At 42.5% G+C, this 13,918-nt stretch overlaps 1 protein-coding gene across 1 annotated transcript; it reads right to left on the bottom strand.

Moving 5' to 3' along the window:
* Nucleotides 1-342: 342 nt before the first annotated feature.
* On the bottom strand, nucleotides 343-11,481 carry pet100 (PET100 cytochrome c oxidase chaperone). Its single transcript, XM_067973079.1, has 4 exons — nucleotides 11,382-11,481; nucleotides 7,686-7,772; nucleotides 4,411-4,443; nucleotides 343-641 (listed from the first exon to the last, which is right to left on the bottom strand). Exons 1-4 carry the CDS (start codon nucleotides 11,409-11,411, stop codon nucleotides 546-548), a joined length of 246 nt encoding a protein of 81 aa, XP_067829180.1. The 5' UTR covers nucleotides 11,412-11,481; the 3' UTR covers nucleotides 343-545.
* Nucleotides 11,482-13,918: the final 2,437 nt, after the last annotated feature.

The raw sequence follows: 13,918 nt of genomic DNA, 5'->3' as shown, positions 1-13,918 counted from the left end.
ATACATCAACATCAAACTGTTCCAGGAGGCAAATGTAGACTGATACTGGAGACAGAAATAAGTTAACAGAGCTACTCTGTCTGAAGCTCAGCAAAGGACAATGGCCTAACTTAGCACAACCACCAGTCAACGTAGGCTTCCCCAGCCCAAGTAACTCCTGGTTACCACAAAGAACTTCCTCAACCCATAAATGTGCAATAGCCCCACTGGATGCACTGGCGGGTCAATGAAGCTAATGCACCGATGCATACTCCAAAAAGCACATGTGGTCAAAAGTAAGAGGGCTTCATGATGGGCAGGTTATATGTAAAATTCTTAAAAACAATTGTTTCCTGTATCACATTTATAACTACTCATTAATTTTATTATGTAAAAAATAACTTATGCAGATCAGGTCATTACCTAAAATTGACTTTTATATAATAATCAAACTACTGATAAAGCTTCTCAGAGAAGAGAGAAAAATTGTTTTACAAAGTTCCAACAGCTTTGATTAATCGAGGATCTGATGATAAGTGCAGGCAGCTTGTGCAGTATCAACTCTATTACTGTTCCTGAGTTTTCCGGGTTTCCAGGTCACGCAGTAGTCTCTGTTCTCGCTGTACCCTCATTCGTTCCTTGAAGTCTTCCAGTTCTTTCCGCTGTGAACAGAAAAAAACAGCATCAGAATCAGCTCTGAAGTTGAACACTTGAAAGAGATATGCATGTGGATATATAAAAAAAATGGACTACCCTTTGTGGATAAAATGACTAACACAAATTATATAGTTTTATGAAATATTGATGAGGCGCTGAAGATCACTGCATCCCTCAAAGCAAAAATGCAATATCTCAGGGACAAGCAATCTAATTTACTCACTAAAGGCTAACAATGTCAAACTAAGGTTGCGAGTTGCTGCTCTTTCTTCAGTGATGATGAACGAATGTTGGGAGGGGTTAGACAGGAAATTACCTTTGTAACATGTACAGCATTCTTCTGCAGCTTGAAGTTTTCTTTGTAAAATCTGTCTCTCTCTTTCTCTTGCCATGAACTACTTGGTACATTTACATTTTTCAGTCATTGGAAGAGCCCAATGTCAGGAAAGTTTAGACCAACTTCCACTTTATGCATTTCAAAGATAGCAACGTTAAGATGTTGTGTTTCTATCACTCTTACCTGTCTGAAGACCCACTCCAGTCAAGAGTTGACTCTTGTGCTCTTATGTGAGGAGGCTCTTCTAGGATCATTCTGAAGATACAAGAGCTTGATGTCTGGGGCTACTTTTCATCCCATGAACCTCCAATTTGCCTCAACGTCCCAACCTTTCTTGTCTCTGTTTTATTAATCTTAGTATTATTTCACCTTTCAACTTTTTTGTTCTCATTCTCCTGAGCTCCAAATATGCTGTCCATCTCGCTGCATCTTCACAGTTTTGATATCAAGACTCATTACACCATTTCCCGTTCTGATTCTTTACCAGAAACTCAAATCTTCTCATTTGCACTGGTTTTCCTTTCCTCCAACAGCCTACAAGCTTTTGAATCCCAAGCTCGGTGTCACGTAATCAATACTTTTCAAGTTACCATCTCTTCTCGCTTTTAACGGTATCCTGCACTATTGGCCATGCCCCTTCATCTAGGATTCTCAATTTTTAAAAAAATCACAAATATATAGGTTTAACATTAAACTTGTGAATGATAAATAGGATGAGTGAACTATATAGCTCCAAAATACTTTCCACCACCACACAGTGTGTTGTGAGTTACTGCTCCAAGTTACTATGCCAACAGAATGTATTCAGACTGAGAGTTGACCTGATGGAGGTTTTTAAAATTATGAAAGGGATCCACAGGGTCGACACAGAGAAGATGTTTCCACTTGTGGGGGGAGTTCAAAACAAGGGACCATAAATATCAGATACTCTCTATTAAATGCAATAAGAAATTCAGGAGAAACTTCTTCACTCAGAGAGCAGTGAGGACGTGGCACGCGCTACTACACGGAGTAGTTGAGGCAAATAGCATAGATTTTTTTTTATTCGTTCATGGGATGTGGGCGTCGCTGGCGAGGCCAGCATTTATTGCCCATCCCTAATGGCCCTTGAGAAGGTGGTGGTTAGCCGCCTTCTTGAACCGCTGCAGTCCGTGTGGTGATGCACTTAAGGGGAAGCTAGATAAGTATGTTAAGGAGAAAGGAATAGAAGGATATGATGATAGGGTGAGATGAAGTAAGGTGAGAGGAGGCTCGTGTGGAGGATAAACACTGGCATAGAACAGTTGGGTCGAATGGCCCGTTTCTATGCTGTAAATTCTATGCAACGTTTAATATGTACACTAAGCAGGAACAGCTTTGTAGGAAAATCTCCACATCCTGATGGGCTGAATGGCCTGTTTCTGTGCTATAAAATTCGATGTAATTCTATGTAATTAAACCGTGACCGTGGAACATGGGGACACCAGTTCAAACTAGTGGAAGGCAATTTTAAGACTGATACCCGGAGATTCTTGTTCACATACACAGTTACAGACCTGTGGAATGGACTTCTTGATAGGGCAGCACTGGCAAGATAACATAAGATGGATCCAGACTCCAGCCTGCCCTGGGAAATCAACCTTTCTTCCAATCATAAGGTTAGCTAATGGTTTCAAAATACTAATGGCTGCTTCAATGCAAACAGCCATATTTATTTTCCTAGGACAGACAATAGGTCATCTACATTAGCTGGTACCTGGGAAATGGTGTCAACTTTGCAGACAAGAGTATGCATTAGTTTTTATAGGAGATTGTATTTATTTATTAATAAGTAAATTGATATCTGTACGGCTCTTCAACTGTAGGAGTAAATAAAGTTCCAATGTTAGCAGTAACTTTAAGAGCAACTTGAACAGGCATTTGGGGAAACAATCAATTGAGGGAATCTGCATTCTGTTTTTGAATTTTGGCGCCGCTGAGATGGGCCAAAATAGCCGTTTTCAGCCCTGGATGTTCCTAAATTGATTATTCCCTGGGATTAACATTACATTTTAGCTGAATAAAGAATTTCAAAGTACATTAGATGAATTAGAAAGGAACCTAGTAAGCATTCTGCAGTTTACTTATGAACTGAAATCTGGGAAGGGAAACCATGCAAAAGTGAGATTTGCTTTTATTTTTATGACAACTCATGTCCGAAGGGGAATAGATTATACAGGAGGATCGTTAAGGAGCTGGGGATATAAAGAGTAAATTAACCCTGGGTGGACACTAGTCATAATTATTGTGCTGTTAGTATATTGATATTCCAGTGATTGTTTTCCTTAATTGTAAATTAATACATGTTTTAGCCTGTAAAAGCTTGGAACTTTGTTTTGATATTCTACCACATTGAGGTGATTAAAAACACTATACGAGTCCACACAATTTCTAGTGCACAGATGCTGCAACTGGGTACTTTTTGGCTCCAGATCATGCAATCTCCACCAGGGCAGATGTTTATGAAGGTACAATTTCTGAATCATACAGAACAACTTCCAGTTATGAGGAAACATTTAAAAAGGGAAAACGATAATTAGAATTCAAGGGTTTTAACACTTCAGTCTTATGGAGAATTAAAAGCTGTTGGGGAAAGGAGAAATTAAGTGATGAAAGAGGGAACCGGGCTTCTGGGAGACCACTTTGGTATTGGAGATGTCAGAGGTCCATTTGAGAAACGAATTCGGCTGAATGTCAACCAAATGGAAGAATAGATAATTCCAATCTTAGAATAACTGAAACCATTCTGAGGTAATTTGAGGCACCTTTAGCCTGTCCACCATCTTGTTTGCTGAACAATGACTCTAAGAAAGGCGGCAAAAAATGAGCAAGTAGGTGCAAAAAAAACAACTTCTGACCGCTCAATTCAGCTGGCATATTGATGTTGGAGATAAGCTGCAACGCCAGCAGCGTAGATCTTAAAAGCAATCTTATTTTCTATTTGTAGGACATAACGTACTGTGGGCACTTAAAGAAATTAATCTCTAGCCATTCCATGACAAAAGACCATCAATTTTGCAGCTGCTAAAGGTCAATGTCAAGCACCAATGTGAGATTCTAATTCAAAATGGCAAGTATAATCAAAAAGTTCAACTGGTGATGTAAATGCAAAAAGTATCTCAGGAGAAAGTGGACTGAAATGTTCACTATTCATTATAACCAGACAATTGTATGGCCCATAACATTTATGCAATATGTTATAAATTGGATAGCCCGGTGGTGAAGGATAGAATACTAGAGCCTGGTCTTCAGTTGCTTCCAAGCCTTTATTCACAGAGATCCACATTTCCCACCCCACACCCTAGATAAGCTCTTTTTTTAATGGATACAAGAGTCCCCAGTTGATAAGCACCACCTGAATACAATTAATTGTATGATTTATATCAATTAGTGTTAACACAAGGAGCTCAAATACTTACACGCATCTTCTCTTCTGGCGGATAGATCTCTCTCTGAAAAATACAACGTAGAAATAGTGCTCAAGAATACATTGCAAAATTATATTAAATAACAACTTGTATTTTAAAGTAGCCCTCACAAAGAAGAATCTCCCATTACTTTACAAGGCAGAGAGGACAGAGGACAAAGCCCGGCTGGAGGGGAGGGGGCGGAATTATGAACTGTGAGGGTGACTAGAGGGCACCTTAAAAGAGGCGAGTAGAAGATTTGTGCTACTTACCTTTTGCAGAAAGATGAACTTTAGGCCTCAAGCTCTGGAATTCCCTCCCTAAACCTCCCCACCTCTCTCCTCCTTTAAGACGCTCCTTAAAACCCACCCCTTTGACCAAGCTTTTGGTCAGCTATCCTAATATCTCCTTCTTTAACATAGTGTTAATTTTTGTCTGATTACACTCCTGAGATGCACCTTGGGATGTTTTACAATGTTAAAGGCGCTATATACAACAACAACAACTTGCATTTATATAGAACCCTTAATGTAGTAAAACATTCCAAGGCGCTTCACAGGAGCATTAACAAAATATAAACGCAAGTTGTTGTTGATGCCATAATACAGCACCTTATCACATCTCTCAAATATCTCATACTGCTTCACACACAATTAATTATTTTGATGCGCAGTCACTGTTATAAGTAAGTTCAGCAACCATTTTGAATACAAGATGATCACACAAACAGCAACTGGATGAACAACCAATTTTTTTTGGTGGAATTAGTTGAAAGAGGAAGGTTGGCCAGGATATTAGGAGGACGCCCTGGTCTTCAAGTGCCATAGGATCTTTAGCATTCACCTGAACCACTGGAACGTACAGATGGGGTTTAACATCTCATCGGAAGGATAGCACTTCCAACAGTGCAGCACTCGCCCTCGACTGCACTGGAATGTCAGCACAGTTTATATGCACAGGCACTAGAGTGGGGCATGAACCTAAAACTTTCTGACCGGATGTGAGAACATTTATTCAGGTGCTTGAATGAGGTGTTATTTAATTTGGACTGTATCTGTGAGCAAGGAAACTAGTTCTGTGAAAAATGGTGTCCAAGCGCTGAAACCACATCAGATAGAAATGTCCCTTTGCTTTAATGTCCTATTCAATCTCAGATCCAGTCTATATATAAATAAATATAATATATAACTAACTGGTCAGCTATCCTTGGTGGCAGTGCTATGAAGCATTAGTGGTTGGTGTGTTTTTTTTGTAGGTTGTTATCCCTTTAAAAATACCTCCATTCCATTTTTCACAGGCTACGGACTTTCTATGGATGAGTGACCTCTCCCAGGCCTCTGTTAATACTTTATACTTGATGGCCAGGAAGCACAGAAGAGGCTTCATCCAGCGCCTTTAAACGCACGCAGATTGCAGTAAATGTGTGAATAGTGTTGTTGCTTTACAAAACAACTGCTTTTGTTAGACTCATGGCGTGTGGAGTCAGGGGACAGTTAGCAGAATGGATAGCAAGTTGGCTACTAAACAGAGAGTAGGGGTTGAGGGTAGCTACTCAGACTGGCAATAGGTGGGAAATGGTGTTCCACAGGGAAAGGTGCTGGGACCATTGTTGTCCACAATTTACAGCAATGATTTGGATTCAGGAATCGGAAGTGCGGTTTCAAAATTTGCGGACGACACCAAATTGGGGGGTGTAGTTAATACTAAGGAAGAATGCGTCAAAATGCAAGAGGACATTAATAAACTTGCAGAATGGGCGTGTAATTGGAAAATAAATTTCAATATAGATAAGTGAGAAGTGGTGCATTTTGGTAGGAGGAATAAGGAGACCACATACTGCTTGGATAATAAGAGTCTAAACGGGACAGAGGAGCAAAGGGATCTAGAGGTACCAAAACACAAATCACTAAAAGTACCAACTCAGGTTAATAAGGCCATAAAAAAGGCAAATCAAGCAATAGGGTTTGTTTCTAGACGGATAGAATTGAAAGCAAAGAAGTTATTTTAAACTTGTATAGAACCTTGATTAGACCACACTTGAAGTACTGTGAACAGTTCTGGTCTTCATATTATAAAAGGGAGAAAGAGGCATTGGAGAGAGTGCAAAAATGATTCACAAGCATGATACCAGAACTGAGTGGATATCCTTATCAGGAAAGGCTGAACAGGATGGGACTCTTTCCTCTAGAAAAAGAGAAGGCTGAGGGGTGACCTGATCGAGGCCTTTAAGTTAATGATAGGGTTTGATAGGGTAGTCGTAGAGAACATGTTTCCACTTGTGGGGGAGTCCAAAACTAGAGGTCATAAATATAAAATAGTTGCTAATAAATCTAATAGGGAGTTCAGAAGAAACTTCTTTACCTAAAGAGTGGTTAGAATGTGGAACACGCTACCACAAGAAGTAGTTCAGGCAAATAACACAGATGCCTTTAAGGGGAAGCTAGATAAGCACATGAGGGAGAAAGGAATAGCAGGGTATCCTGATAGGGTTGGATGAAGTAGGGAGGGAGGAGGCTCATGTGGAGCATACATGCTGGCCTAGACCAGTTGGGTCGAATGGCCTAGTTCTGTGCTGTAGTTTAGATGTAACTCGATGTTAACTGCTATTTGCTTCTGCTTTTTTTTTACAACTTGCTTAATGGTGCATCCTGCTGTAATTGTGGGAACAAAGTGAGAGGAGTTACAGTGCAACGGGGGCTGGACCAATATCAGCACAACTAACCAATAATCCAGGCCAGTTCAATTATGTAAGCTTTGCTCCCTCAGTAAAGTTTCAGTTACCATTCCCAACCAGTTTCTCCAATTATGTCACCAGAGCAAATATTCAATGACAAAAAAGGCTAATCTTAACAAAAACAATTAACTTTTGAAAGGGAATCTCACCATCAGTATCCCTATTTAAAAGGAATCTGCTGATTTTCCTCAGATACTTTGTGTGTTTTTTCAGTTGTGGCATAAGGTTTATTGTTCCTCCCTCCTTTGTAGGCAAGAAACTCCTTGCCTTGCCTCCCTAATGAGACCAGAAATTGGGATCAATGGATGTAAACATGCGTCCTACACCAAGTGTCCTATTCTGCCAGTGCAGCTCTTCATCTGACCACCAGGAAAAACACAAGGTCCAGGGTGGCTCGTCCTTTGATCTTTCTCGTGTGGGGAATCGTTGACATAAACCTGCATGTGTGGCATGATTTGCTGAACCTCAACATATTGCCTCAAATACCAATGCCTGTACATGTTTCAATTTCATCTTGTGAATAACTATAAAATGCAGCCTGTAACTCACTAACCTTTCTTTTCACCACATATTCCTCAAAGTAGTCTGCTTGATTGGAGACCCAAAACACTGTCACGGGGAATGACAGGTAAAGGAACATCTGACAAAAAGAAAAAAACAAAATCAGAGATAATCTGCTGCGCAATCTGAATTAAACATTTTGACTGCTTTGTCTCCAAAAGAATTGCCCACATTTGTATAAATGCAATCGATTCCTGTGTTATATAGCATTTTAATCAGTGAATCGACTCAAACACTTAATTACTTTGAAGGCAGTGTAGATAGAAAACGCAGCTGATTGGCACCAGCAATGTCCCACGAGCAACAGAGATAAAGGCCCAAGTAATCAGTTTTATTTTTGGACAAGTCAGCCTGGACATTGAATAATGCTATGGGTTCTCCACCTGCACAGGCACACGGGGCCACAGAATGACATCTCATCTAGAGGACAACTCCAAGAATATATTACCTCCTCAATATTGCACTGGAGTGCCAGCCTAGATTATGCATTCAAGCCCCAGTGTGGGACTCAAACCTTCCTCCTTCTGAGCCAGATGCAAAAATGCTTATCAGTTTAATCAAGACGACAGAAATCAGCCCTATGTACCAGACTTTAAAGCCAATTCCAATGCTGACTGTTACACAGCTATATTGCAATTATGAGTAAGATATTCTCTCTTCAATTGTAGAAATAGTTTTTTTTATATATAAATCAATTTATTCCTATGCCAGATATTAAGAAATTATTTAAGAAAACAAATGACATATACTCAAGTTGGAACTGATTCCATCATAGAACAAGTAATAGATTAAGTTCTTGCAAAAGTCTCACCTAACAGTGTGAGTTGCTAGTGAATGCAAAAATATTCCTGGGTGTTTTTTTTTCGATCAATGGATATTTGTCTCAACATGATTCAATGTACCTCTAGCAGGGGCTGCGTGTAGTGAAGACATGAAAAAACAGGATGCATATATCATTGGAGGGCAGCAAATAAATGGAAAAAAGTCACAAGAGAAATGATCAGAAACAGAAGATAAGAGGAAAAGCAAAGATGAAAAAGAAATATGACTGAAAGCAAAGGAATAGTCACTTATTCTAGCAAAACCAAGCATGTGGCAAAAGTTCACCCAAAAAAAAATCTAGTGTCTGATTTGCTCCTAAATACTCCTTCAATGTTTCACAGTTCATGATAGATTAATTCAAGTTCACCTTGGAAACAAAATATGTATCTCTTGTGATTGCAGCAGGCTATTAATCCTCAACACAATATCAAATACAAAGGATTTTTGCTGGTCAGGGTTACATTTTTGCACCCCTTTGAGGTTCATGTTTGTGATGCAAGGCACAAACATCTATGCAGCTACCAGAGATGCTTATGGACTGAACAATGTGAACAGCTTTGCACTTAACAGGCATGAGCGTATTAAAACCACCTTTCATTTCATTATAGCAAACCATGCTTCATTTCTGCTTCTGTACTTATTCAGCCAGACTGGTTCATCTCTTTAATTAAACTTGCTCTTAATCCTGAAGGCAAGAAAGAACGAAAAAAATATGCACCACAGATAAAGTGTTTCATTTTAGTCATATGAGGGTAGGAAACACATTCCAGTATGTTAAGTCTTTATCAATGCAGCCAAAATTTCCTCCCGAGAGTCTGGTTTCATTTCTCTCTCTTTCTCTGCCCCTTCTCTCCCTCCCCCTCTATAACTCGGTGTTTATATCCCCTTCTCTCCCTCCCCTCTATAACTCGGTGTTTATATCCCCTTCTCTCCCTCCCCCTCTATAACTCGGTGTTTATATCCCCTTCTCTCCCTCCCCTCTATAACTCGGTGTTTATATCCCCTTCTCTCCCTCCCCTCTATAACTCGGTGTTTATATCCCCTTCTCTCCCTCCCCTCTATAACCCGGTGTTTATATCCCCTTCTCTCCCTCCCCTCTATAACCCGGTGTTTATATCCCCTTCTCTCCCTCCCCTCTATAACCCGGTGTTTATATCCCCTTCTCTCCCTCCCCCTCTATAACTCGGTGTTTATATCCCCTTCTCTCCCCCCCCCCTCTATAACCCGGTGTTTATATCCCCTTCTCTCCCTCCCCCTCTATAACCCGGTGTTTATATCCCCTTCTCTCCCTCCCCTCTATAACTCGGTGTTTATATCCCCTTCTCTCCCTCCCCTCTATAACCCGGTGTTTATATCCCCTTCTCTCCCCCCCCCTCTATAACTCGGTGTTTATATCCCCTTCTCTCCCTCCCCTCTATAACTCGGTGTTTATATCCCCTTCTCTCCCTCCCCTCTATAACTCGGTGTTTATATCCCCTTCTCTCCCTCCCCTCTATAACCCGGTGTTTATATCCCCTTCTCTCCCTCCCCTCTATAACCCGGTGTTTATATCCCCTTCTCTCCCCCCCCTCTATAACCCGGTGTTTATATCCCCTTCTCTCCCCCCCCTCTATAACTCGGTGTTTATATCCCCTTCTCTCCCTCCCCTCTATAACTCGGTGTTTATATCCCCTTCTCTCCCCCCCCTCTATAACCCGGTGTTTATATCCCCTTCTCTCCCCCCCCTCTATAACTCGGTGTTTATATCCCCTTCTCTCCCTCCCCTCTATAACCCGGTGTTTATATCCCCTTCTCTCCCCCCCCTCTATAACTCGGTGTTTATATCCCCTTCTCTCCCCCCCTCTATAACCCGGTGTTTATATCCCCTTCTCTCCCCCCCCTCTATAACTCGGTGTTTATATCCCCTTCTCTCCCCCCCCTCTATAACTCGGTGTTTATATCCCCTTCTCTCCCTCCCCTCTATAACCCGGTGTTTATATCCCCTTCTCTCCCCCCCCCTCTATAACCCGGTGTTTATATCCCCTTCTCTCCCTCCCCTCTATAACTCAGTGTTTATATCCCCTTCTCTCCCTCCCCTCTATAACTCGGTGTTTATATCCCCTTCTCTCCCTCCCCTCTATAACTCGGTGTTTATATCCCCTTCTCTCCCCCCCTCTATAACCCGGTGTTTATATCCCCTTCTCTCCCCCCCCTCTATAACTCGGTGTTTATATCCCCTTCTCTCCCTCCCCTCTATAACTCGGTGTTTATATCCCCTTCTCTCCCCCCCCTCTATAACCCGGTGTTTATATCCCCTTCTCTCCCTCCCCTCTATAACTCGGTGTTTATATCCCCTTCTCTCCCCCCCCTCTATAACTCGGTGTTTATATCCCCTTCTCTCCCTCCCTCTATAACCCGGTGTTTATATCCCCTTCTCTCCCTCCCCTCTATAACTCGGTGTTTATATCCCCTTCTCTCCCCCCCCTCTATAACCCGGTGTTTATATCCCCTTCTCTCCCCCCCCTCTATAACTCGGTGTTTATATCCCCTTCTCTCCCTCCCCTCTATAACTCGGTGTTTATATCCCCTTCTCTCCCCCCCCTCTATAACCCGGTGTTTATATCCCCTTCTCTCCCCCCCTCTATAACTCGGTGTTTATATCCCCTTCTCTCCCTCCCCTCTATAACTCGGTGTTTATATCCCCTTCTCTCCCCCCCCTCTATAACCCGGTGTTTATATCCCCTTCTCTCCCCCCCTCTATAACCCGGTGTTTATATCCCCTTCTCTCCCTCCCCTCTATAACCCGGTGTTTATATCCCCTTCTCTCCCCCCCTCTATAACTCGGTGTTTATATCCCCTTCTCTCCCTCCCCGGGCCCGGTATTTACCCGGAATATCTCCAGCTTCACTCCTCCCATCTTGAATCCTCTCACCGAGTGGCTCCACAACGGCCGCTGCCAATGGCTGCAAGACCCAGCCAATCAGCGACCAACCTGCACTCGCTATTCAACGCGGCGCCTGATAGGCTATGCTCAGCGCCGGGTTGCTAGGGGTAACCATGGAGACCGAGTTCCCTCCCCCGGCGGCCAGAGACAGGTAAAAGGTGAGCTCCCCATCCAGGGAGGGGGAAATAAGGAGACACAAAGGGAGATGGTGATGGTGATGGTGATGGTGATGGTGATGTATTTGTATGGGAGCCTGTGGTTATGGTACAGGACTAACAACCCAGAGGTTCTAATCCTCCCCCCACAGCAAGTTGTGCAATTAGGAACATAGGAGTAGGCCATTCGGCCCCTCCAGCCTGTTCTGCCGTTCAACTCCATTACCCTAGCCTAACAAAAATCTATCAGTTTTGAAATTTTCAATTGACCTCCAGCCTCAACAGCTTTTTGGAGGGTGGGGCGAGAGAGTTCCAGATTTCCACTGCCCCTTGTGTGAAGAAGTGCTTCCTGACATCACCCCCACGAACGGCTCTAATTTTAAGATCATGCCTCCTTGTTCTGGGCTCAACCAGTTCAATTGTGGGCTGGTACCAGAAAATGACCACAAAAAGCTGCCGAATTGTTCTAATAAACCCAACTGGCTCTTTGGGGAAGGGAACCTGCCACCTCTACCCTGGCTAGCCTACACCTGACTCCAGTCTTGCACTATATGTCAGCCATGGCTCAGTGGGTAGTGCTCTTGCCTCTGAGTCAGCATATTTGTGGGGTCAAGTCCCACTCCAGAGATTTGTTGAACAAAATCTAGGTTGACACTTAGTGCAATACAGAAGGTGAGGAAAGAATTGTCTCGGTGATGAAGGCACCTGCAGTTGAATAGCCTGCTGCCATTTGCTGTTCAGGCTCACGCATGAATAAAGTTCACCTGAAGCTACCAGAAGGAGACTGATGCCCATGGACCTGAATCCCATCACAGAGTCAATGCCTTCATGAGAGGAGTGAGGGGGGAGAAAATTGGTGAGATAAAGTCCTATCGTCGAAACTAAAAGCAAAAGTACATTTCATCTGAACTCTTTTTAATCAGTCACCCATATTTTATGCTTTAATTCTCTCCTTGTTGATGGTGTTAGTACAAAAAACTACATGCTGCCAGATCAAGATGGTGGAGGCTCTACATAAAAAGTTTCTGCTCCTAATCAATGGTTTTAGTGCACACATTGTTGGTTATCAATACTTGTTTATATTGCAGAAGCACTTCTAGTGGAAGCTTATTCACAATATAATGCCACTGCGTGCTCTATTTATGCTACAGGGTGGATTCTGAGACCAGATGTATGTGTGCATGATTTGCACCTGCTCTAAAGTCTTATTTGTCACTTTACTGTTTTAGTCGGGGTCATTCCCCAAAGGTTTTCACAGGCCTGGAATGTAAAATAAATAGTATTGATGGGGTATGGGCAGAACACAATGGCAGCTCCGACAGTATGCAGTGCTGGTGGCGGAGAATGAAACCATCTTCTGAGGTTATGTCCCAGGTGCCATAATGTAAATGGGCTGTTAAAGACCTTTCAAACAAGCAGGGTTATGTTTAATGGAATATGCTTCATGTGGGGATGAAGAGTAGCTTATTTAATTTTATATTATCTTCCCTTCTCTGTTCTAAAGCATGTTCCAACACTTGACAACGAATACCTTGTTTAAATAATCAACGCAGGAGGGTGGGAGTGGGGGGGGGGGAAATGAGAGGGATATGTTCTTTTCTGAATTTTGTTTGATTTTGGTTAATTCCCCATCTTCGCAATGACTAGTTGCACCTCTGCAGCAAGGGGCTATTCTTCATATCGGTCCTTTGACAGAGAGTGTTGACAGGCTATTCATCCACATGAACTTCACTATTAAGCCCAATTCTGTCCTTGCTCGGAGTCCACGATGCACCGTTTCCAATTCGGTGATTGGATATTGATCAGGAGCGTTATTTCTCTGCCGTATTATGTTTTCCAGACCCCGGACAGGGCATCAAAGCCAGTTGTAGCGCTGCATTTGCTCAGGGCTGGTTGAGAGCAGCTACCTCAACATTGTCTTGCAATCAAACCTGCGACCCTCTGATCCATTTGTATCACCCCAGGGCACAAGGTTTACCCATCAGGGATCAGGGGAGATAGAACTGGAACAGCAAGGCACCATTTACTGCCATCTTGTCACATGCAGAGTGCAATTGCATTTTCACAATACAATGACGCACTTTCACATTGATAGTGGACACGGGTTCAAGCTAGCAGAAAGCAAATTTCGGACTGTTATCAGGAAGCTCTTCCAGACACTGAGTGATCAAGATGTGGCATGGTAAGGCAGTGGAGGCAAAAATGCTGGAATCATTTGGGAAATGCTGTGTTGGGAGGTCTCTTAAGTTATTTTCAGATGGACGAGCTAAGATGGGACGAATGGGCTTCCTAGTCCATGTCTGTCCTGTGATCTTATTGAATATC

The sequence above is a fragment of the Heptranchias perlo genome, chromosome 37 (genome assembly GCF_035084215.1).
Source record: "Heptranchias perlo isolate sHepPer1 chromosome 37, sHepPer1.hap1, whole genome shotgun sequence".
NCBI lineage: Eukaryota > Metazoa > Chordata > Chondrichthyes > Hexanchiformes > Hexanchidae > Heptranchias > Heptranchias perlo.
Note: the sequence above shows the minus strand (reverse complement) of the source record. Positions and strands in the feature narration are given on the sequence as shown.